This window comes from Leucopleurus acutus (assembly GCF_964270905.1).
Source record: "Leucopleurus acutus genome assembly, chromosome: 21".
NCBI lineage: Eukaryota > Metazoa > Chordata > Mammalia > Artiodactyla > Delphinidae > Leucopleurus > Leucopleurus acutus.
The window spans coordinates 34,015,044-34,038,517 of NC_139163.1; the positions used below are offsets into that span (position 1 = coordinate 34,015,044).

Below are 23,474 nucleotides of genomic sequence, written 5' to 3' on the forward strand. Positions count from 1 at the left end.
AGTTGTTTTTCACTTCATTTGAGCCACAGATTATGTAGAAACATCCATTCAAGAGAAGAAAATGGTCAGTTGGCAATGGTCCCATTTGCTGTTCTGAAACGTGCAACCAGGAGGGCAGGTCCCGATGGCTTGGTTGAGGGTCACTGTTCACTCTCAGCTTGTCAGATAATGGTGTCCAGGAGTTGTGTGTCACTTCAGCGTGGGCTGCAGGAGCGGGGAGAACCCACCAAAGCAAAAGAAGGACATCATTTTCTAAAGCCTGATGATGACAGGCCCCCACCACTCTCTGTTCCCTCCTCCGTCCCTTTGTGCCTGAACACGTTTCTTCCTGGTGTCCTCAACGACCAAAGGGAGAGATGGTAGCCTGACAGGCTGTTATGTGTTATTTCATTTGCATTGGACATAATTAAAGCCTGAACAGGGTTTCTTCTCATACCTGATATACCTGAGTAGCAGATTGACTGAGAGAATAATCAGGACATGATTTCCTTGCATCTGCGCCTTCTCAGCCAGGAGAGCCCTTTCCCTGGTCCTCTCCACCTGCGTGGCATCTACTCACCTGTCCAGGCTCGGCCTGGATGCTGCCTTGACCTTGGTACCCGTCCCCATCACCCATCAGAAATGAGTCACGTCTCTGCCGCACTCCCCTGGCTCATTAGACCTGTTACTGCCGTTATTCTGTCCCGCCTTGTCCTGTGCTCTTCAGGTGCCCATTCCTTCCTGTCAAGTCCCTGATGCAGGAAGGTGACCAGTTGTCCCAGTTTGCTTTGAGGTGTTTCCTGGGATGTGGACTTTCAGTGCTAAACCCTGGAGAATCCCAGGCAAACCTGGATGGTCCCCCTACGGGGCCATACACAATGATTCTTTTAAAATCTTACTCCAATGAGAATTACTCATCACACAACAAAGGGACTCAATAATGTTTGTCATTGAAACTGTGTTTCCACAGGCTACTCAGCCCAGGGTATAAGAACAGGTCCCGTAACTATGAGAAACATGGTTTTCCTGCTCTCTCTCACCTTCTGTGGCGAGATGTTCAGCCTCCTGTGCCCTCTGGTCTTTGTCCGACTTACCAGGGAGGTCTCACACAAGGTCAGATACACTTCAGCCTCCGCTAACTGCCAGCTCAGCTGCGTGGTGCAAACTCAGTGCTTCTCACAAGAACAGCATCGTTGGTCCTCACGGATGCCGAGGGGCTTTGGTGCTGCCATGCTCACTGCCAGCAGCATCTGTCCTCCACGTGGCCATGCCCACTACCCAGCTTTGTGCTGGGGTCCTGAGTGGTAGGACCAGAGCCGTGACGCATCCTGGGTGCATCCCTCACCCTCGCCAAGGAAACCTGAGGTACCAATACCGGGCTGGTCCTGAGGGAAAGTGGGCTGCATGCTAGGTGTGCAGGACATTGGAACCCCTTTTCTTACCTGTACAGGTAGGGTGTGAATGACAGTCAAGGGTCTCTTTCCACGGTGCGGTTGTACAGATTAGTAGCAGAACTCAGAGACCGTGACGTGCTCTCAGCCTCTTGGGGAATAAAAATATAGGTGTTTAAGTGGCTGTGATCCATGTGTTCTGGCTGAAAAGATATCTTATTTAGTCTCTATACTCTGTGTTACAATATCCTGGGTGAGAAGGAACTGTTGTTTCCTCTCTAAAGTCCTAAAAAGATAAGGTCTTGGTGACGTAGAAACAGAATTTTTAGGCTTCCAGGTTAAGGTGGAAGATAGTCCAGTGCGGAGCTAAAGCAGTGGAGCCCGGCGAACCGAAGAGCTTCCCAGAGGGTTCTTAGGAAGTTGGGTTCCCTGAGGTTCGTCCCAAACACTGCCACCCTGCTGTTACAGAAACGAGCTAGCAGGCACCTGAGTTGTCTCCAAGGACCTAGGCAGTGTGGGTCCAGGTACAGATAATTACACCAGAACACACATCTCTGTGCCCACAGTCACCCACCTGCACAACTCTTGCTTACACATCTTTCTGGGTGTGGAGTCCAGTGAGAAGTGTTTTGAAAAATATGAAAGTTACAAGATCATCAGACATTTGGTGATGGTGTTTCTCTCCAGCAGTGTGTGTTGGCTGCAGTGCAGATAGCTTTAAGCATGCAATCTCCAATCAGATGGAGAACTACTCAAGGGTAGAAACGGCTTACTCCTTTTTTAAGATTTATTGTTTGGTTAAGGAAGGAAGGAAGGAAGGAATAAATGAATAAATAGAAAGGGCCCTGGAGGTGGCCCTCAGAACAAATTCTGCTCTGCCTTTTCGGGAAGCCTGAGCTGGTGAATGAAAAGTAAAGGTCCAGTGTGTCTCTGTTTTATTCCTTGAAAACAGGAAGTCCTTTGATGGATTTTAAAATGCCAACAAAGATGTTACTAGAAAAAACAAGAATGCTTTTTATTCAGGCTCAGCGGGTGACCCTCTGCTGATTCTGGGATGGATTTGTCCAACTGCCCACACTTTTAAAGCATAGTTTTTTGAGCACTTGGTGCTGTGTGTGGGCTTTTATTCTGCCCTGGCAAAGGAAGTTACAGCGTCATCTGGCAGGTTTGCAGAAGGGATCTTTTATGTACAGGGAATTTTGTGCTCGGTGGGTGGTAGCTCTGTCTGCAGGGCTGAGGCTGGGGGAGCACGCAGTTCTGAAGCAGGAATAGCACCTGGCCCCATTCCTGGTCCCTCGTCTGCTTCTCGGAGCCCCGCCCTCCATCTGCTTTTAGAATCAGCTCTTCCCTTCCTTCCTCTGGAAAGAGAGGGAATTCTCCGAGCCAAACCTCTGACCAGGTGAGCCCTGGTGCCTCTGCCCAGGGTCAATAGAATCTTCCCCAGTACTTCTTCCCTCTGGATTCTCTCCTCCTCCTCTCTGCTGTCCCAAACCCGGCCCATCCTTCAGGGTTCCAGCCATCCAGCCCACAGGCTTGGCTGTGCTTTCTGAATTCTGTGAACTTTTTTTTTTTTTTTGTGGTACGCGGGCCTCTCACTGTTGTGGCCTCTCCCGTTGCGGAGCACAGGCTCCGGACGCGTAGGCTCAGCGGCCATGGCTCACGGGCCCAGCCGCTCCACGGCATGTGGGATCTTCCCAGACCGGGGCACGAACCCGTGTCCCCTGCATCGGCAGGCGGCTTCTCAACCACTGCGCCACCAGGGAAGCCCTGAATTCTGTGAACTTTTATCAATGCCACAATATGTCTGATAATTTCATTTGAGCTCATTTATTTCTCAAGTAAGGTTTTTGAGTGCAGGAACAGTATCTTCTCTGATCTTCCCAGAAACCCCAGGTAGGCAGTCCCTCCTCCTTGATGTCACGATAAAAATCACTGCATAAATTGGCTTCTGCAGTTAGAGATCGGAGACTCTGAAAGACTCTGACGTGGATTGTTGTCAGGGGTTCAGGGAAGTTGCAACACCGCGATAAAAGGAATGACGTGGGAGGGCATGCAGAGTATCAGCGTATCACAAACACCATCCTACCAGTAGAATCGTTCCATTCATTTGCTTTCAGAAATCTGCTAAAATGACACACACACGTACATGTCTGTACACACATATGTTTTACACGTAAACACATTTTTATACACATATATTTACATATACATCCATATACACACATCAACACACATTACGCACGTGATACACACATGTATATGAAGTAAACCCTCAGCAGAGGACAGGGCCCGGGCAAATAACAGGTATGCTTTGGTGGGGAAGGCAGGTGTAGGCCTGGCCCCGCCCAGGAGGGCTGCCGGGAGCCTGGCGTGTGTGTGCCGGGTGCCTGGGACCAACAGCCACAGAGAGGAGCAGTGAAGGAATCTGCCTAGGGAGGGTGAGGGACAGCAGCTATGCTTTTGGACCATTGCCCCTCCACACAGCCATGACACTGGGTATCTCCAGGGTTTCTAGGGTCCTAAACAAATAAATGTCTTTTTACCTTTGCTCATTCAGTCTCTAAGACTATTTGTGTTGCACACACGAGAAAAGGCAAGGATGAGGAATCCAGTCTCACCCTTGCTGGACTTCAGTGTTCTCATCTGTACATTGGGCTTTGTGTCTTCTGTACTTTGTAGATATCTTGTGGCAGAGAAGGGTACAGACCCAGGGCCATTCTAGACACTGGATCCAGGCCCTGATGGGCTGGACCTGAGGCAGGTTGAGCCTGTGGCCTCTTGCATCTGAGTTTTCATTGACCAGATCTGCATGTTTAAATTTCATGGTTTTCTTGGTAAGAGAAATAGGAATACAGGTGATAGCAAGAGCCAGCCAGAACGTCCTGTCCCCTCTCTGCTCTCCTGGCAGCCCAGTTCCCTCCCTGGACCCTTTTGCACTTTACAGAATAGGTATTTGTTTCGGCTTTGCCTGTTGCTGTGAACACAGGACCAGACATCCGTGTTTTGTTTTCTAGGGAGATGTGCATCCAGCAGGATGGGAGAGTTCATCTCACCGTCGTTTACTTTGGAAAAGAAGAAATGAATGAGGTCAAGGGAATACTTGAAAACACTTCCAAGTAAGTCTGATGTGGAGCCATGGTGGGGAGTCTGGAACCTTAACGCGGGAGGAGATACCTGAGCTCATGCAAGCCGTTTTCACTGTGGGCGACCCAACCCGAGAGAGTGACGGGCTGGCCTTTTGCGTGTGGTGGTGTCGGGGGTGGGAGTTCTGTGCCCTCCTTCCTGGGGACCACCTGCCTCACACCCGCCCTCATTGTGAGGAGTGTCAACTCGGACAGTGGAGACAACTGCCCGGAGCACCCAGGGTGGGGGGCAGGGCTCCTCCAGCCCCCGCCTGACACAGCAGGTTTGGGGACCACACGTGGCAGGGGTGGACTTGGGGAGCACAGCCATGCAGAGAGCTCCTTCTCAGTCCCCGCTTGTCAAGGTTCGCTCTCATCCACTTAGCAAATGGCCTCACCCTTCTGACTCACTCGTTCTGCATTTTGAGAGATCAGGGGCCAGTGATGCTGGGGAGGGACCCTAGATTAACAGAAGCTGTTTAACCAACACTTTTGGACCGAGAGCTCTGGATTTTTACCTCGTTCATCAGTTACGTGGAGGATTAAATGTATTCAAAAGCAGAAGAGAGGGGTTTTTCTTACCAGAAGAAATGAACAAGCATATATTTAATGAGTATATATCTGTGGCATTTTCTACTGGTGAGGAAGCTGGCAGCACTGCCCACTCCCTCTCGTTCGCAAGCTGCAGGTGAACGACGAGGTGGGTGGTTTCTCCATAGGTGCAGCTTGGAGGGTGGTCAGAGGTGCTGGGGGCAGAAGTCATCTGGGTAGGTCCGTATGGTCTGAATATAAACAAGTCCCTCTGTTTTGAGTCTTTGGTAAATGGTAATAGGATGATAGTCAAAGGATAAGATGCCGAGACTGAGTGCACTTTTTGTATTTATTTTCGGGCTTTATTACCAATTTTGTGTTACGAGCACAGGATCAGAATGCAAATTATTATTCAAACAACTGAAGCAGTGCACTGGTCAAATTTTGTCCACACTTTTGTAAATAAAGTTTTATTGGCTAGCAGGCGTGCTCATCTGTTTCTGTATTAGTTATGGCTGCTTTCGGGCTACAGCTGCAGGGCTGAATAGTTGTGACAGATACAGTGTGACTCGCAAAGCTGAACCCTTTACTATCTGGTCCTTTACAGAAAAAGTTTGCTGACCTCTGTTCTAAAGCAATAAGGAGTTAAAAGAGTTTAAAACTAGTACCAGCTTAAAGCTATGGTACCTGTTGAAGGGAGATCAAAGGGAATAAAATAATTCAATATCCTAAATGTAAGTGAAATAGAAATCTCTCAGCTCCAATGCATTGCAATATCCTTTTCATCTCTGCTTAGGAGTGAGGAGTGTGTTACTAGAATTCACGTCCTCTGCCCAGTGGATAGGGTTTAACATCTCTGCAAGTAGCCACCCCCTGGGTGTGGACCTTTTTCAAGTTTCCCAGATGATTCTGACATGCAGCCAGGATTGAGAACGATTGTTTGGGAAAGTGGCGCCCCCCCCCCCCCCGCCCCCAGGGGCTGCCCGAGGGAGGCCTTGCTTGCAGCCAGCTGCCTCCTTTCGGGATATTTTGAAGTAGAGATCCAGGTGATTCGAAAGCCCAGCCAGGACTGAGATATCAGTCCTGTTGGCTCTGGCACCTTCCGAGGACATCAGAAGGTGATCAGATGTCTGATAGATACGTGTAACCGACTTTCCACGAGTCTGATGGACGAGTGGAAGGCCAGTTGAGACAGTGTTACAGGAAATACCCTTTCTAGTGACCGGAGCGCCCAGGATTCTATCAAGGCATTCTCCGCCGTATCACATGACCTGGCAAGCTGAATTCGCAATCAGAAGGTTGTGTGGTGAGCAAAGAATGACTCTGAACGAGAAAAGTAAAATCATTTGAGGGGTAGGGGTGGCTTGGAAAGTTTCCAGAGGTGAAGCTACCCATGATGGGGACTCGTCTGGAGCCCGGGTCAGTCTTTAAAGCAGCGCTGCAGAAGCTTCGGCGAATTCATTGGAGCGCCATTTTCCGTGTTGATTCCTCTTTCTGTTCACTGGCGACACTGCAGCGTTGATGTCGCTGATGCCGTGGGGTGTGTCCTGCCCCTTCCAGGGCGTTGCTCTAGGAATGCCCTGCCCTCTGCCACCAGCCTGAGCTGATTTCCCACGGCCGCCTGCAGCCCCACCGTCCAGATGAAGTTCCTCATCACCCACTGTCCCAGCCTGGTACCCAAGCTGGCTCTTACTTCTAACTTTGTTTTGATGACTTACTGCCCCACAGCCAGATGGGGGCTCAGTTTACCCTTTGTCTTCATGCCCATTATTCTCTCAGGTTTGGCCTTCCCTCCATCCTCCTTCCTATTTCCTCAGACCCCCTACCTGTGCATCTGCACCCAGGTCCCTACTCTGGAGCTCATCCTGACCTGTCCTCTCCTCCCTGAACTGTAACCATACACCCCTTCAGCATCTCTTATCTGTGGCACTTGGCATATGATTTGCCTGTTTACGTTTCTTTCTGCTGTCCTCACTAGATTATACGCTGCTTAGTAGTACTGTGTCGCATGCTTCTGAAACTCCAGCTCTTGGCACTGGGCCTCACTCAGGTTTAAAATGTTCAGTGTTCATTCATCAGGAGAAGGACAATTCCAGGTGTGTAGTAGATTTGTACACATTGTAATCTATATAAAACGCATATACGAAGCTTTATTTAAATACCATTTTTATCATTCTCTTAAGATGCTAGAGCTTTTATTCAAATGCATCTTATCTTTGAATAATATAATAACCATTGTTATTAACATGAGTGATGTCATTTAATATTCACAGCAACCTTATGAGATAGAAGCTGTTATTAACCCCACTTCTTAGATGAAGAAATGGAGGCTTAGAGAGGTTGTTACTCAGGCTGCCACCCCTGCCCAGGGGGACAGCCAGATCTGAACCTCGTCTGTAACTCCTGGACTCCAAGTCTTAACATTGCACCAAATTCTCACTCCAAAAACCGATCATTGTTCATTGAGAATAATAAGATTTAAAACCAGTTTAAATGAAATTTATTTCATTTGGCTATCAGCATTGTGATCAAACTGTTCTAAATCTAGCTAATGTATATATTTTAAGAATATCTTGAAAAACCCCAGTTTAGTGACTAGCATGCAGTGTCTGTGTCTTTCGGTTTACGCTTACTCTGTCGCGCTTTACATCTCAGTTGATTGCTGTAGAGCAGTGTTTTGCAAACTACAATTTGTGATTCATTAGAGGGTTGTGAAATTGATTTAGTGGGTTAGGTGCAGTGTTTTTAAAAAATCAAAATAGAATAGAAGATTATCAGAATACATCACAAGTATTAAAGACAAATATTGTTTCATGAAACTTTAATTTCAGAGTGTGTGTGTGTGTGTGTGTGTGCACGTGTGTGCGTGCGCTGTGTCATGATTTATAATATATTCTTTTGAAAGGGTAAGGGTTGTGGTCAAAATATTTAGAAGCCACTGACGTAGATAACAGTACAAATCAGTTTTCAATATCTGATTTTTATTCCACAGAGTTTTTCATACTAAGCTTCAGTTAATCTCAGATTACACCCTAGCTCAGTGGTTCTCAAATATAAATGTACTTTGAATAACCTGGGGTGCTTTTTAAAATACAGATTCCTGAGATCCAGCCCCAGAAAGTCTGAGTCATTAGGCCTGAGATGAAGCCTGGGAACCAACACTGAGAATGAGCTCAACCTGTGATGCTGATGTGGGTGGTCCATGGCCCACATTTTGAGGAATTCTGGCCTAGGTGGACATTTGCTTGGAGCTGTGTATTAGGAAATTTTAAAAAATTCATACTGGTTGGTGGATTTGCATGAGTTATAATTTACTGCATGGTATCTTCATCTTTGTCCACTCGTCAGGACACAAAGACATCTTTCAGTAGAATCACCTCTGACATTGAAGCACTAAAACTGAGATACTGCCCTGTCCTGTGAGTATGTGTCTGAGAGAGGGTTTTGTGTGTGTGTGTGTTGTCAGGAAAATGCCCTGTTGCCATGGTGTTGTCCACATTTCATGCCTCTTTGAAGGGATTTGCTTGATGTGTACCCTCAGGAACATTTTATCAGAACATCCCAAAAGAAAATTGGGGGGAAAGTTGTCTGAAATTTGAGAATTGTTGCTTTGTTTTAATATTTTTTCATAAACAAGGACGTTTTAGATAAGAATCTCATCTGCTAAAATGAAAAAAGCTACACAATGAATTCCTTCCTAGAAGATAAAGAGTCTTGGATCCTGGGAAGCACCTCATAGGTGAAGGCAGCACCTAGGCCTGTGGCCATCTCACTGGGCATCTGCCAGAGAAGGGGCTAAGCATGACTCTGCTTGGTGACCAGCTCTTTGTGGAGATGTGCCTGTATTTTTAGGTATTCCAAGTTGTTCTTTGGGGGATTCAAACATGGCATATAGATTATAGTATTGTGACAGTGTTAAATTTCTTGAGTGTCATTATTACATTGTTATAATGTTATAAAGGAGAGTGTCCTGGTTCTTGGGGAGTACTAATCTTTGAAAGTGAAGTTGCCGTGATGTCTGTAACTTCAAATGGTTCAGAGGAAGGAAGAAAGGAAGGGAGGGAGGGAGGGGGGAAATATGGCAAAACTTTAACACTTGGTGAATCTGGATGATGGTATATGGGTACTTTACTATGCTTACAACACTTCTAAAGGTTTAAATTTTTTCCAAGTAAAACATTGGGGGAAAATATATTATGGAAAAAATTAAATGATATTAAGTTCATACAATGGAATATAATGCAACAGTTAAAAAAAGGTGATATCAGTGAAAATGGTGGAATAAAGAGCTTGCAAAATTCTCCTCCATAAAAACAGTGAGAAAATTACTAAAAATTCTCAGAATCAACTTTTTTAAGAACTATGGAAATTAAAGTTTGCAACAGTCTGGAAAGTGTTTATCCAAATGACTGAATTTTGGTGTGAACAGGGAGCTTTGTGAACTTTGACTTGCCCCATTTCACCTCTGCCCCCAACTCTTCAGTAGCCTTGAGGACCAGCAGCGCATAAGAATCACAGCCAGGCAGACCCTGCTCACAAGGTTGTCTTCATTTGACCTGACTCAGAGGCCTCCCCGTGGAACCTTTTATCCAGGGGTATTTGACAAAAAACAATTACAGGAAGTCTTTACCTTTGTGGCTGCCTGAGGTGTAGATAAGAGTTGGGGCAAACAGTAGACTAACCAAAAAGCTCAGAATGTGAATCTGAGGAGTGAGATCTCCAAAGGGGCTTTGAAAGCTCCAGCACGTTCCTGGGGATCCAGAGGCTGTGCTCATACTTAGAAAAGACCTGAGCAGGCCCTTACTTTTTACCTCTGACTGATCTTGAGGCTCTGTGCAAGAAGGAAGTAAAGGCTCAGGTAAGTTGTTACCTGCTTGGTTGTGTGTTGATGACATGCCCCACCATGCTCACAGAGTCCCCACCATGCACACAGAGTCCCCTGGCAAAGACTGGGAGACTTGTTGGTTCCAGACATTTAAGGAAATCCCTGCTTAATCATTAGCTTACCACTAAGTGGTCACACACAAGAGTACACTTTACAGAATTAGTTCAGGAAAGTCAGTAAACAAACAAACAACAAACAGCAACAATAGCAAAACCCTGAGGGGGGTGGAGATTCTGATTTCCAGGGCTGCCACATTACATTATTTAAAATGTTTAGCTTTAGGGCTTCCCTGGTGGCGCGCAGTGGTTGAGAGTCTCCCTGCCGATGCAGGGGACACAGGTTCGTGCCCCGGTCTGGGAAGATCCCACATGCCGTGGAGCGGCTGGGCCCGTGAGCCATGGCCTCTGAGCCTGCGTGTCCAGAGCCTGTGCTCCGCAATGGGAGAGGCCACAGCAGTGAGAGGCCCGCGTACCAAAAAAAAAAAAAAAAAAGTTTAGCTTTAAACAAAAAATTATGAGGCATGCAAAGAAACAAGAAAATATGGCTCATGCACAGAGAACAAAATCAATCATTAGAAATTGTTCCTGAGGAAGCACAGGTGTTGTACTTACTAGACAGAGACATTGTCAACTGTATTAAATATGTTCAAAGAGTTAAAAGAGACCATGTTTAAAACACAAAGAAAAGTATGAGAACCATGTCTCACCAAATATAGAGAGATCAGTTACAAAAAGAACCAAATAGAAAGTCTGGAGTTGAAAAGTACAATATTTAAAATTCACTGTGGGGCCTCAACATCAGGTTTGAACAGGCAGAAGAAAGAATCAGTGAACTTTAAAATAGGTCAATTGATATATGATATAGTTTGAGAAACAAAAATAAAAAAGAATGAAGTAATAGAAAACCTCAGAGATCTGCAGGATACCGTCAAGCATGCCAACATAGACACAATGGGAGTACCAGGATAGGAGAGAAAGAGGCAGGAAAAAATATCTGAAGAAATAATGGCCCCAGACTCCCTGTATTTGATGAAAACATTAATCTACACATCCAAGAAGCTCAAAAACTCCAAACAGGAAAACTCAAAGAAATGCACATTAGACATATCACAGTCAAATGGTTGAAAAACAAAGAGAGAAAGAATCTGTGTTACTGAGTCCAAGCTCGTACTGCTTACTGCACAACAGGCCAATAAATCAAGAGACAAATTGTTGGGGCAAGGAAGGAATAACGACTTTATTTGGAAAGCCAGCAGACCTAGAAGATGGTGGACTAGAGTCCTAAAGAACCATCTTTCCTGAGTTAGAATTCAGGTTCCTTTTATACTAAAAGGGGAGGGGGTGTGGTTAGTTGTTGAAAACTTCTTGGTGCTGGAATCCTTCGTTCTTGCAGCTGTCCATGTAGGTCAGGTAGGTCAGGTAACGTTGTTCCTGTAAACCTCCAACAAGACAAATGTTGTTCTCTGTTCTGCAACTTTTTATCTCTCTATGAATGGAAAAGAGTTATACCTTTAAAGGTCAGAGCCTTGAGAATGGGCTACCCTGTATATTTCAGGCTATAGCCAACGTATTTAATTTCTAGCAAAAGCAGTAGAATACAAAGAAAGTAAAAGAAACAGATCCAATATGGAGTCAGATTTGTTCTTCCCTATTACATAAGCAGCAAGAGTGAAGCAACTCATCAGGTCCATGGGATCCTTAATGAGATGGAAAGTGGGGTGGCATATTCAAAGTGCTGAAAGTAAAGTACTGGCAACCAAGAATTCAATATTCAGCAAAACCATCCATCAAAATTGAAAGAAAAATTAAGACCTCCTCAGTTAAGAACTGAAAGACTTTATCACTAGTAAACCTACCCCACAAGAAATAATGAAAGGAGTCCTTGAGGCTGACATGAAAGGACACTGGACACAAACTCAAATCCATGTGAAGAAATACAGAGGGCCAGTAAAAGTTACTACATAGGGAAATATGAGACACAGTATAAATGTATTTTTTGCTTATGCTTTTTTCTTATCGGATGTAAAAGTAAAAAGATAACTGCATAAAGCAGTAACTATAAATCCGTATTGATAGACACAAAACTGATTTTTTATGTTATTTTGTTCCCTGCAACTTTACTGAATTCATTTATTAGTTAAAATGGTTTTTCGGGGAAGTCATTAGGGTTTTCTATAGATAGTATCATGCCATCTGCAAATAGTGACAGTTTTACTTCTTCCTTTCCAATTTGGATGCATTTTAGTTAGTTGCTTAATTGATCTGGCTAGGACTTCCAATACTGTACTGTATAAAAGTGGCGAGAGTGGACATCCTTGTCTTGTTCCTGATCTTAGAAGGAAAGCTTTTAAATTTTTACCATTGAGTATGATGTTAGCTGTGGACTTATAATATATGGCCTTTATTATGTTTAGGTACATTCCTTCTATTCCTAATTCGTTGAGAGTTTCTATCATAAGAGGGTGTTTGAATTTTGTTTGAATTTTTTCTGCATCTATTGAAATAATAATATGATTTTTATTCATCATTCTGTTAATGTGATGTATAACATTTTAAAATTTGCAGATGTTGAACCATCCTTGCATCCCAGGGATAGATCTCGCTTGATCATGGCCTATGGTCATTTTAATGAACTCTTGAATTCAATTTGCTAGTATTCTGTTGAAGATTTTGCATTATGTTCAGGGATATTGGCCTGTAATTTTCTTTTCTTGTTGTGTTTTTGTTTGACTTTGGTATCAGGGTAATGCTAGCCTCATAAAATGAGTTTGGAAGTGTTCCTTCCTCTTCAATATTTTGGAAGAATTTGAGAAGGATTGGAATTACTTCTTTAAATGTTTGGTAGAATTCATCTGTAAAGCTATCTAACCCTGGGCTTTTATTTGTTGGGAGGTTTTAATCTCCTTGTTCATTATTTGTCTGTTCAGATTTTCTATTACTTCATGATTCAGTCTTGAGTGTTGTGTGTTTCTAGGAATTTATCCATTTTTACTAAGTTATCTAATTTGTCAGCATGTAATTTTTCATAGTTGTCTCTTACAATATTTGGGATTTCTGTGGTATCAGTTGTAATGTCTCCTTTTTTTGTTTATAATTTTATTAATTTGAGTCATCTCTCTTATTTTTCTAGATAATGAGCTAAAGGTTTGTCAATTTTATTTATATTTTCAAAAGAAACTGCTAAAACAATTGTATAAGCAGGCTTGTATATAAGCTCAGAAACTAGAAAACTCTCAATTGTTTAAAATGCCTACTATGAACAACTGGCTGAGAATATATTTAGCCTTAAATTACTTACCGCATTCAGATCCCTTTAGTAAATAGAACTCATAAGAAATGTCAATATTCAGGGCTGTTAGGTTTAAATTTTTAAGTTATACATCGAATATAATATTTCTATGTAAATTTTTAAAGGTTTTTTCTTCTTTTTTATGAAGGGCTCTTGTGGGAAGTGTCACATTAAGAGAATTTCCTTGCAGGGGTGGGAAGAAATTTGTATTAGAGTAAATCACATTAGACAGCAAGATCTTTTATCATTTTTAAGCCAGCAGTTCTGGGAAATGCATGTCAATTAGAGAAATTAAATCTCCGGTTGAAACAGTGGCTGCCTCAGGTCATTTTAACCTCTGTCAGCATGACTACATACAACCTGGAGGAGACCCAGTGCATCAGCCTTATGATATAAAAGAAAGGAATTGAATGAGAGACTCACGAGTTTCATCAGTTGATAATACAATTCAAGAAGAAAAGAGAAGAAATAATTATAAGTAATCCTGGGGCCATTTGGAACTGCAGACTCTGATTCATAACAGGAAATTACATAGTAGAGAGTATAATGCCCACATTCTACCATGAAAAAGCCCATTCCTCATGAGGCCATTACTCTAGACATGCCGCTAAATATTACATTTCTTTGTATAGCTAAATTAAATATTTCAAACCAAATTGCATTTTATTTTCTTCAGCTCTCTTTTTTTCTGTTACTTACATATTTGTCATCTTCTTAAAAGCTTTGTTTGTGCCTGTCCTTGGGAACGTGTTGGCTGGAGCCTCTTTCTGATGGGGGAGGTGGGCTTAGGATGTGTGAGGGCCTCTCCGGTGCCCACCTGAGGGGATGAGGTGGTGTCTTGGGGCAGCATCTCCCACAGTGACAGGTCTGAGACGCACTCTGTGTTTTACATTGACTCGTCTCTTGATTCACCCAGTGTTTATTGAGCTGCACTGTGTCCCCGTGGGCGCCACTTACCGCACAGTGCTGATGATCTCTGAAGACAGAGATAAGAAAATAAAGCAGTCCCTGTCCTCCAGGGTTTAGAGGACAGACCAGGTGGTCCAGTGCACAGGGCACGAGAATGCACTGGGCCCAGGAGAACGGAGGTGGAACTGGCCCAAACGCCTGGTGGCCCAGAGAGGGCACCTTGTTTCACAGGAGGGTGAAAGGCAGTGACACTCGATGTGGGCCATGAGGATTGGGTAGGATCTTCACTGGAGTCAGGGGAGGAGGTGGATTCCAGGGAGAGACCACTGAGCTGACACAGGAGGCCCCAGTGCGTCCATGCTCTTGGTGCCCATCTTCCAGCTGGTCGCTACGGAGGGGATGGGGATGAACAGAGAACTAAACAGGGCCCCTGCCCGTGTAGCTCTGCGGCCTGCATCTGGGGTTGTGGCCCTGTGGTCGTGTCATGCACATTCCCAAACCCATGACCCCACGGGACAGTCAGTGTTCTGTGTTGAAATGTGTCCTTGCTTCTGCACAGCCTCTTAGTATGCTGTCCACGTGCTGCTGGGCAGGACGCTTGGGCCCAGCGAGCAAGTCCCTCTGCGGGAAGGTCGGGGGCCCGGTTATCCTGCAGCAGATGGTGTCCCTTCATCCCGTGCACCCTGTGCTCCGGAGCTGGTGCTGATGAGTCCGAGATGGGAGGGGGCGTCCCACTCCCAGCCCAGATGCTTCGCAGTGTGTTCATTTCGCCATTCTGGAGAAGAGGGGAGGGAAGTTGTTCTGATTTGGTTTCTGGTGTCTCCAGCTCGGCCCTCTTTCTCAGCAGAGATCACGTGTCAATTATCAGAGGTCCTTCCTGATGGCAAGAGAGGAGAAGGAGGGGTCCTGGTTAATTATAGGGGGTGCTGGGCTGAGTGATCAGGAAGAGGGCAGCACCGATATCCACCTGCAGACAGACGTGTAACTGAGCACAGTGACCTGGCCGCCCCACTGGGAACCACGGATGGTGACAGAGTTACCCTGCGCCTCTCCAGGGCCCAGGATCGGCCGATGGGGCTTCCCAGGCCAGCAGGGACTCCGTCCCCACCCTGCCTCCGTGTGCAGTCTTGTCCAGGTCCCTCATGTCCCCTGCCGGCCGGCGTTGATCAGGGTGGATGGGAAGCCAGGGTTCTGTGGGGCGTGGGAAGCAGAGACGGCCGGGGCCCATGGAGCAGAGGGGCCGCTGTGTGGACAGCAAGTGGCAGGAACTGTGTCCTGGGGCTTTGCGTCCGGCCTGTGGACGCGCTGGAGAGTGGGTTTAAAGTGCACATTCAGGTTGGGTGGTGCCGTGGGTGTAACATGGCTTATCTCATCCTCGTTGGGAGGTTGGACAGAGAGAGGAGGCAGATTGCGTGTGCATCCGGCCATGGACCTGGCACCCGTTCCCCGAGATCTCTTCCTCTACAGACCACACACTGAAGCATGGAGGCTGATGTTCTAAGACTTTAAAATAAATTCTATATCAAGGTCATCTCAAGCACTAGGACAGTGAGTTGTCCCAGCCCCCTTTCCCAGGGACGGTGACCAACAGGCAAGCTCCCTTCCCTGCCCTCCCCTCCCCCACCCCTCCCCCGCCCCTTTCTCCCCTCTTCCTCCCCTCCCCTCCCCCCTCCCCTCCCCTCTCCTCCCCTCCCTTTCTCCCACCTCCACCCACTGCAGCAGGGCAGAGAAGAGCAGTCCATCAGCAGAGTTCAGACCAGGGCTTGGGGAATTGGGGAACAGAACAAATGAGACTAAGCTCTGTGTGGGGTACGTGTGTTCCCCCAGTCACCACTCTCCCTGGACCTGTAGCCCTCTGCTGCCTCCCGACCACTCACTCAGCCCCCTGGCTGGTCATGCCTTCGATGCTGTTAGTTCAGCTTCTAATGCTGCCTGTATTCTTATGTAAGTATTAAACACGACTCCACTTTGTGTAAATGTTTGATATTCTACACAGTAAATAGCAAATATACTATTTGTGTGTAAATATTTGATATGTCAACACAAATGGACTGTAAGCTGTTTGGGACAAAAATCTTGCTGGTCTTTAACACAGTGAATTAAGGACCTGCCTTCCCCTACTCTTGGAGAAAGTTTCTTGCCATTGTTCAAATGTGAAGCATTTTTCTATTTGCAATCTCTAATGATAGAGCCTGGGAAGCCTCTGGGAGGAGCCACCTGAGTCATGAGTCAGATACACGTGAACAAGGATTTGGTGCTTGGGCATGTAAGCCCTCCCTGCCCTGGAAATTAGTCCCTGTGATCTCACAGAGTATGAACTGTGAGACAGTTGAGAAAAGAGACCTGCTACAGCTGTGAGAGAAAGCTGGCCCACTGGACAGTGGACAAGTTCTGTGAGGCTAGCTTAGACGAATAGGTGAAAACCCAGGCATCTCCCAAGGGTAGAACTTTCCTGAGAACTGATCAAGTAGGGCAGGGGGAAGTGGGCTGTAGAAACCTCCAGGGGATGCAGAGGTGCTGCAAGGGTCTCACTCCACCTGGATGTCTTCTTTGCGGACAAGGGGGCAGCGCTGTCCCTACCAGGGAACGCTGGGGCATAACCCCCAGGCGACTCACAGAAAATAGGAACTGGGGCCCGCCTACCCAGAGAGAAGAGTCAAAACGGAGTTCTGAAAGAGTAGAACCGGGTAGAGCAGTGCTGGGCTGAATCATCCAACGGCAGAACCTTAGCATGTAAAGGGCCTGAGGTCTGTACCATGAGGCTTTGCAGCAAGGAAACTGAGGCCAGAGAAGTGAAGCTACTGCCCCAAATAACGAGAGGCAGTGCTGGATTGCAGTCATTCATCTGTGGACACGGTTAGTCACCAGCATCCACTGGGTACCCAGTGGGGCTGGGCAGCTCCAGGCCCTGGACCTGGGCTCCTGGCTTACACTCCAGTTCTCCTCCAGGCACCAGGCCTTCTGCCTTAATCTGAAAAGCATGTTTGGCCTCAGACTCAGACAAGCTTGGGCCCAGATTCCCAGGATAAAAAACCCAAGCTCACTGCCAGGTCTGAAAGGAGGTGACAAGTCAAGGAAGGGGTAGCAGAACTAGTTCCACCGATTAAACTACCAGATACAGTTGAAAAGTTTATGACTGTATTTGTGGTGACCTTTACCCGAGATAGTTACAGACTTTAAACAATGGAGATGGGTTTTGAACCTCTTTTGAGGCATCAGGTTTAGAGAGAATCGGGGGATGGGATAGGCTGGGTGGGGGGAGGGCTCTGAGCTGGGGGTGAGGAAACCATCAGGACAGGAAGGGTGTGTCACGGGAGAGGGGCTGGCCGGATGCCAGGCCTGTACAAGTGGAATTGGGAGTCCAGTAGGACCCAGAGTGGGTCTCTGGGAGAAGACAGTCCCTGTCCCACTAGGTACTAGATGAATTCCTGGAATTTTTGCTCAAGACGTGCCGCATCTCAGAAGGTTCTGGGAGAGAGCAGCCAGGTGAAGAAGCACCTGGACTCCATTCCCTCAGGCCTGTGCTGGTAACAGACTGGCTGATGCTCCCCTGGTGCGCGTTATACTCTTAGCGTCCCTTACCACGCTGATCACTCTGAGAGCAGTTAAGGAAGGTGTCGTTATTTCCGTTTTGCAGATGAGGCAGCCGAGGCTCCAGGAGATTAATGGGCTTGCCTAGATCACAGTGTTAATCCACAGGGGAGCCAGGTCCCAAACGTCCTCATCTCCTGAATCCAAGTGTCATTTCCTTACTGTGCTCGGCTGTTTTACCTTCGGGTGGGGAAGGGATCCAGGTGTAAGCGTGTCTGGGGATAGACATACACCCGGACCACGCTGCCGGGTTCCTGGAGGGAACCCCGATGAGAAGCCGCTCGTGGGGCCATTGCAGTGCGGCTTTATTTCCTTGGCCACTGGTTTCATTGGCTCCAGAGGCACTGGGATTGTCCTGGGTTCTGTCACCTGGTCTTCACTGGCTCACGTTCTCCCCCTCATGAGGAGCACACGTTAGCCGTGACAGTAGTTTTCAATATGGGGAAACTGCTAGAAAAAGAAAAAATAAATTGGTGCTAAAACTTCTCAAGTGTCCTTGGTACCCTTAATCCCAGTGCCCTCGGGTCACAGAAGACACGTGGTGAGATGTCGTGGGCCTCGGCTGTGTGTTTTCCAGGGGATTCCACCGGCAGCAAGCCCGGGCACCTGAGTGACTGTGTGTGGTCTCACCTTTCAGAGCCGCCAACTTCAGGAACTTCACCTTCATCCAGCTGAATGGGGAGTTCTCTCGGGGAAAGGGGCTGGATGTGGGCGCCCGCTCCTGGACGGGGCGCAACGTGCTGCTCTTCTTCTGCGACGTGGACATCTACTTCACCTCCGAGCTCCTCAACACCTGCAGGCTGAACACGCAGCCAGGTGGGGCTCCGCTCCCAAGCACCTCTTAGCTCGCCCCGCCGACCCGCTCCTGGATCTGCCTTGTTTGCCCCGCTGACAAAGACAAGGATGCCGTCTGCTTTGATTCCTCCTTTGGTGTCGTGCTGGGGGCCTGTCAGCCACCATAGCTCTGGGACTCTTGGTCCCAAGTTCGTGTGTACAGCCCCTTTTCCATTCTCCCTGAGGAGGTCAGCTTTAGGGGATGACCAGGGAGCAGGTGTGCTGGGGAGGATTGGGCCTGGGAGACACCACTGAAACCGAAGGGAAGGAGTGGCTATGGGCGTTTACCAGGGCAGGAGGGGCTCCAGACAGAAAGAACCCACAGTATGAAAATTGTCCTCATAGCTTTGACTCGGCGGCAAGGCCGATACTCAGCTGATAACCACCGGAATGGCCATGTCCGTTGTTCAGATACTGAAATTCTTCTGTGAAAATTGGTAAAGAGCAGCTACCCGGGGCTCCCAAAGTCTTTTCCTGCTGCCTGAGGTCACCCTGGCTGACTGCCCCACGAGCCAGCAGTTAAAGGGTTAAGGTCTGGCAGGACGGGGGCACTGGGGCCCTCTTTCACACCCACTCCCACTAGTTGTGCCCAGTGCCAGGTCCAGTGGCCGTCAGAGCTTAGAACATTACCCTTGTGCTGGGAAGTCGGGAATCCGTGTGTGTCCATCTGGTCTACCTGCTGCAGTACTGCTAAGGTCTGTGTCAGAGACCAGTGGAGGCAAAAGGGACAGTGGACGCAGATCCCTAGGCTGTTTCTGACGGTCGCATATAAATGAACAAACCTAACAGCTTTATCTGTCGCTTAGCGCATATGTTTGTTTTCTGGTTTGCAGGGAAGAAGGTATTTTATCCGGTCCTTTTCAGTCAGTACAATCCTGGCATAATATACGGCCATCATGACTCGATCCCTCCCTTAGAAAAGCAGCTGGTGAGTGCTCCCCCGAGGGGCCTTGGTGGGGCTCTGTTTCATGTCTTTCGTCACCAGGGGCACCTGACCATGAGTGGAGGTGAGTGGAAACCTGTGGATTGCTTCCCAGAGTAATTTGTAAGTGTGACAGGTGTTCTGGCCTTTGTTCCCAGTGCCTCGTTGATTAAAAGGCTTGCAGTATTTAAAAGTGGAAAATAGATAGGAACAGTACCTTACAGAAAGGTAATGTCATAGTTTTCTTCTACGGTTTTGGAAACCAGTATTATTGCATTATGGTTGCAGCACATTTCCCCTTTATTATTACAATCCTATGAGGTAAGAAAGGTGAGATTTAGGTTCCCATCTGACAGGTGGAAAACGGAAGTCAGGAAGAGGTGCCCCCCCCCCAACCAGGCACACAGTGGGGCAGAGGCTAGATCCCTGCTCTCCGTCACCATTCCCACATTAGCATCAGAGGTGTCACCAGCAAGGTGGCTTTCACAGGAATATGGGAGGGACTTCTGTACTAAGATCCCAGCCGCACAGGTGATGGGTAGGGGACCCACACAGCACCCAGGCCCTCTGTAAGCTGAGATGTCTTCGCTGGTCCATTCCACAGAAAGTACAGGCAATAGGAGGACAGGGTGAAGCCAGCAGAAGGTCCCTGCGCTGCTGGAAGGTGTGCCCCTCCGAGGCAAAATGTCCCACTGTTGTCATCGCCAAGCTGGGCTGTGATCTTCTATAGAGACGCCAGCAGGGCTTATCTGAAGCTGTTGCCAGCTCAGGCTGAGCCTGGGGGGCGGCAGTAGGAATTGCCTCAAGCGGCTGTCTCTCCTGTTGAGGTGGCGAAGCCGTGTTTCTTTACCTCTCAGGGTGGAGAAAGGAAGCCGCTGTCTGACCATGAGGAGGTGATGGGACTCAGTCTTCCAAGCTTCCCTGCAGCGGGAAAGTAAACTGATTTTCATTGAAAATGTGTTCTGTCTAATTCTTTGGGAAGACTGATTCTGTGTTGAAGCTTCCAGAAGTAGGAAAACCTGTTCTCTCCCACCCCATCCTGGGTCCCCTTCCAGTTAACCTCTGGCAGCTGATGTAATGATCTTTTCCAGCCTGGGTTCCTCCAGGCTGCACCAGGTTCATTTCTCACCATGTCTCAGCGTGGCTTCACTTGCAGCATGAGGCACACAGCACAGTAATAACACCGTTCTCTCTTCCCCCAGCGAAATTGTAATACTGCACATTTGTTGTGTATCTGTACATACTGTGTGTATGCATGTGCTTTATACATAAACACAGTAAGAGTTTTTCACTCCTACTTAGAGGTGATATCACTCCTGTTGAGACAGAAGAACTTCATGTTTCCTTTCCATAGAGTTCTAAGCTTCTAATAGGGATTGAGGCGGGGAATGGGATGCAGGATTTATTTTCTTTCAACCAATCAGAATAAAAGTTCCTTTGATTTTAAATAAAGTACTGCTTTACATTTGACATTGAATAGGATTAATGTTTCAACTTCAAATCAAGACCTTATTTGCTTTCAAGGAATTCATTTCATTTCACAATTTGAAAGTTTTATCCTTTTATTGCCATTCCTGCAGGGAAGCTCAAGGTCTGGCATGGTCCAGCCAGCTTCGCAGGTCCTCAGAATTAGTGGTCAAGTCAGAAACAGAACTCAGATTGCTGTGTCCACAGCTCCGAGGCCTCTGAGTTATCCTGCAGCCTTTACCAGTCACCTCCGAACACAGCTGAGACCTTCCACAGAGCACACGGGTCTGGTATTTTAGGAGTCAGTATTTATGGCTATTTATCCTAGAAAGAGCAATTGTCTCTGAGACAAAGGGGTCTCTGTCAAAAAAGAAAAGCATCCATTATGTTCTTACTGGATGAGCCATTTCTGGAGCACTTGCTGCCCATAGAGAGCTAGTTGAGGTGTGCGTGGGGCAGTCAGGGACTGGAGCAGTTTCCTATGCGTGGCAGTGATGCCCCAGGTCATTTCACTCACTCACTTCTTTCTCCTAGACTCGCCCAGGGTCACACAACCAGCTAGAGCTCAGGCCAAGACCAGGATTCCCTTATCTAGTGTGGCAGAGACAGAGTTGCTTAAGTTCTAGGTGAGAGCGGAAATAGAAAGGGAAATGACCAGAGGAGAGCCTCAAACTCCTGAAGTTAATATGGTGGAGAGAAAACATGTGGGTGCAGAGAAGGTATAAAATAACAGGCAGTGATTGGAGGTGGGTAAATTAGGAGAGACTTCCTGCCAGGGGCTCCTTTCGGCTCAGTCTTGAAAGATACGACACATATATCAGTAAGTTCTTGAGAGCCTTCACCGGACTACATCAGTATCAAGGTGACAGGAAAGCCCAGGTCCAGAATGCGGCTGTGACAGACGACTGCCACGTGCAAATGGGAGCCTTGGCCAGCAGCCCTGAAAATACAACCTTGGTAGTCAGTGTACCACTTACTGCTTCTGGCTGTTGCCACTGACAGTTGATAACGTTTGCCTGCAGATAGAGGCGAGAAACCAAATTTACGGGGATTTTTTTTTGTGTTCAGGTTACTTCTTTCTTTACATTTGAGTACAGACCGTTAGTAATCAGTAGTAAGTGACATCATGGGATTTCATACTAATATTTAATTTGTAGAGTTTTAAACCTGAGGTGAAACTTGCTGATGCTTTAATGTAGAAACAGCCTTCCGAGAAAGGAATAACCCTCATTTATGTAACCGCTAACTTTAGACATCCCCTCTCTTGGTTTGAGCCTTGTCAGTTCCTGCTGAGGCCACTGCAGAAGCCATCTAGATCCATCTCTCCCTCACACTCCAGTCTCTCCTTCACCCTCGGCCAGAGATGCGTTTCCAAAACACAGATTAATTCCACTAAAAAAAAACCTTTGAAGGCATAAAGTCAGTGGTGTGCTCAGAAGTGTTTAAAGCCCACTCTCCGAAGCGGGAAGGAGCTGGCTCCCAGCGCTGGCTGTCTATCTTCAGGGAGTCAGTCCTCCCGCAGGGCCTGGTGCAGGCTCCCCTGTGACGTCTCTGGACAGGGCTGGGAAGAGACTTCCTTGCCCAGGTGGTGGGCTGGTCCAGGCCGTGCCAGCACAGCCCTGAATCCTGATTCTTTGGGGGATGAACTGCCCTCCACAATCTGACTCTTGTACTGATCACCGGGGAAATGTCTGCAAACCCCGACCCCAGCACCTGGGCTTGACGCCAGCCGGAGCACCCCTGCCCCGTGTCTCCTGAGCTGCCCTCCCCCGAGGGCCATCTCCTTTCCGGCGCTGATGCCCACAGTGCCTGGCCGCTCCCTCTGCCACGTGGTCCTGCCCGGCACTGTCTGACGACTGGTCAACGTACGCCTGGTCCGCGGATCCTGTCCTCACCTCTCTCTCGTTACACCCTTCTCTCTCCTTTAGTCCAAAGAGTACTACACCACTGAGCTGCATTTCAGTTTAAATTTCTAAAAAGTGCTGACTGGGCCTGGTGCATCCTTTTAGTCTGTTTCTGTTTGTTCAGGAAGCAGACATTCGCTGAGAACAGAAGTCACATTAACAGATGCCATGTCCGTGGCCTTTGGGCAGCCGGCACTCTGCCCACGTTGTGTAACAGTCAGTAAGGTGAAAAGGAGTGCTACGCTCATGTCACGGGTGAGAACGTTGAAGCTCAGAGGCATGTGTCACTTGCTCAGACGCCCTCAGCGCTGGGTGGCAGGTCGGGAACTCAAGTGATGGGACCAGACTGCGACAGCTGGGGGCAGGGGCACGTTCTCCACATCCGCGTGCTTCCAGGGGGCAGAGGGTCTGACTTTGGGTTGCAGGCTCCCTGGGCAGAGTCCTGGTCCAGCACGATGCCCTTCAGAAGACACTTCATTTTTTTTTTTTAATTTATTTTTGGCTGTGTTGGGTTTTTGTTGCTGCATGTGGGCTTTCTCTAGCTGCAGCGAGCGGGGGCTGTGCTTTGTTGCTGTGCGCAGTCTTCTCATTGCTGTGGCTTCTCTTGTTGCACAGCATAGGCTCTAGGTGTGCGAGCTTCAGTAGTTGTGG

General features: G+C 47.5%; 1 protein-coding gene across 1 annotated transcript in view; it reads left to right on the forward strand.

Moving 5' to 3' along the window:
* CSGALNACT1 (chondroitin sulfate N-acetylgalactosaminyltransferase 1) overlaps positions 1–23,474 on the forward strand; it is a gene marked incomplete at both ends in the record, with an annotated part of 82,649 nt that overhangs the window by 51,337 nt on the left and 7,838 nt on the right. Inside the window, 3 exons of the mRNA XM_082863739.1 lie at positions 4,385–4,486; positions 18,334–18,512; positions 19,364–19,458. Of these exons, the coding sequence (XP_082719865.1) occupies positions 4,385–4,486; positions 18,334–18,512; positions 19,364–19,458 (376 nt within the window). The remainder of the gene's footprint in view (positions 1–4,384; positions 4,487–18,333; positions 18,513–19,363; positions 19,459–23,474) is intronic.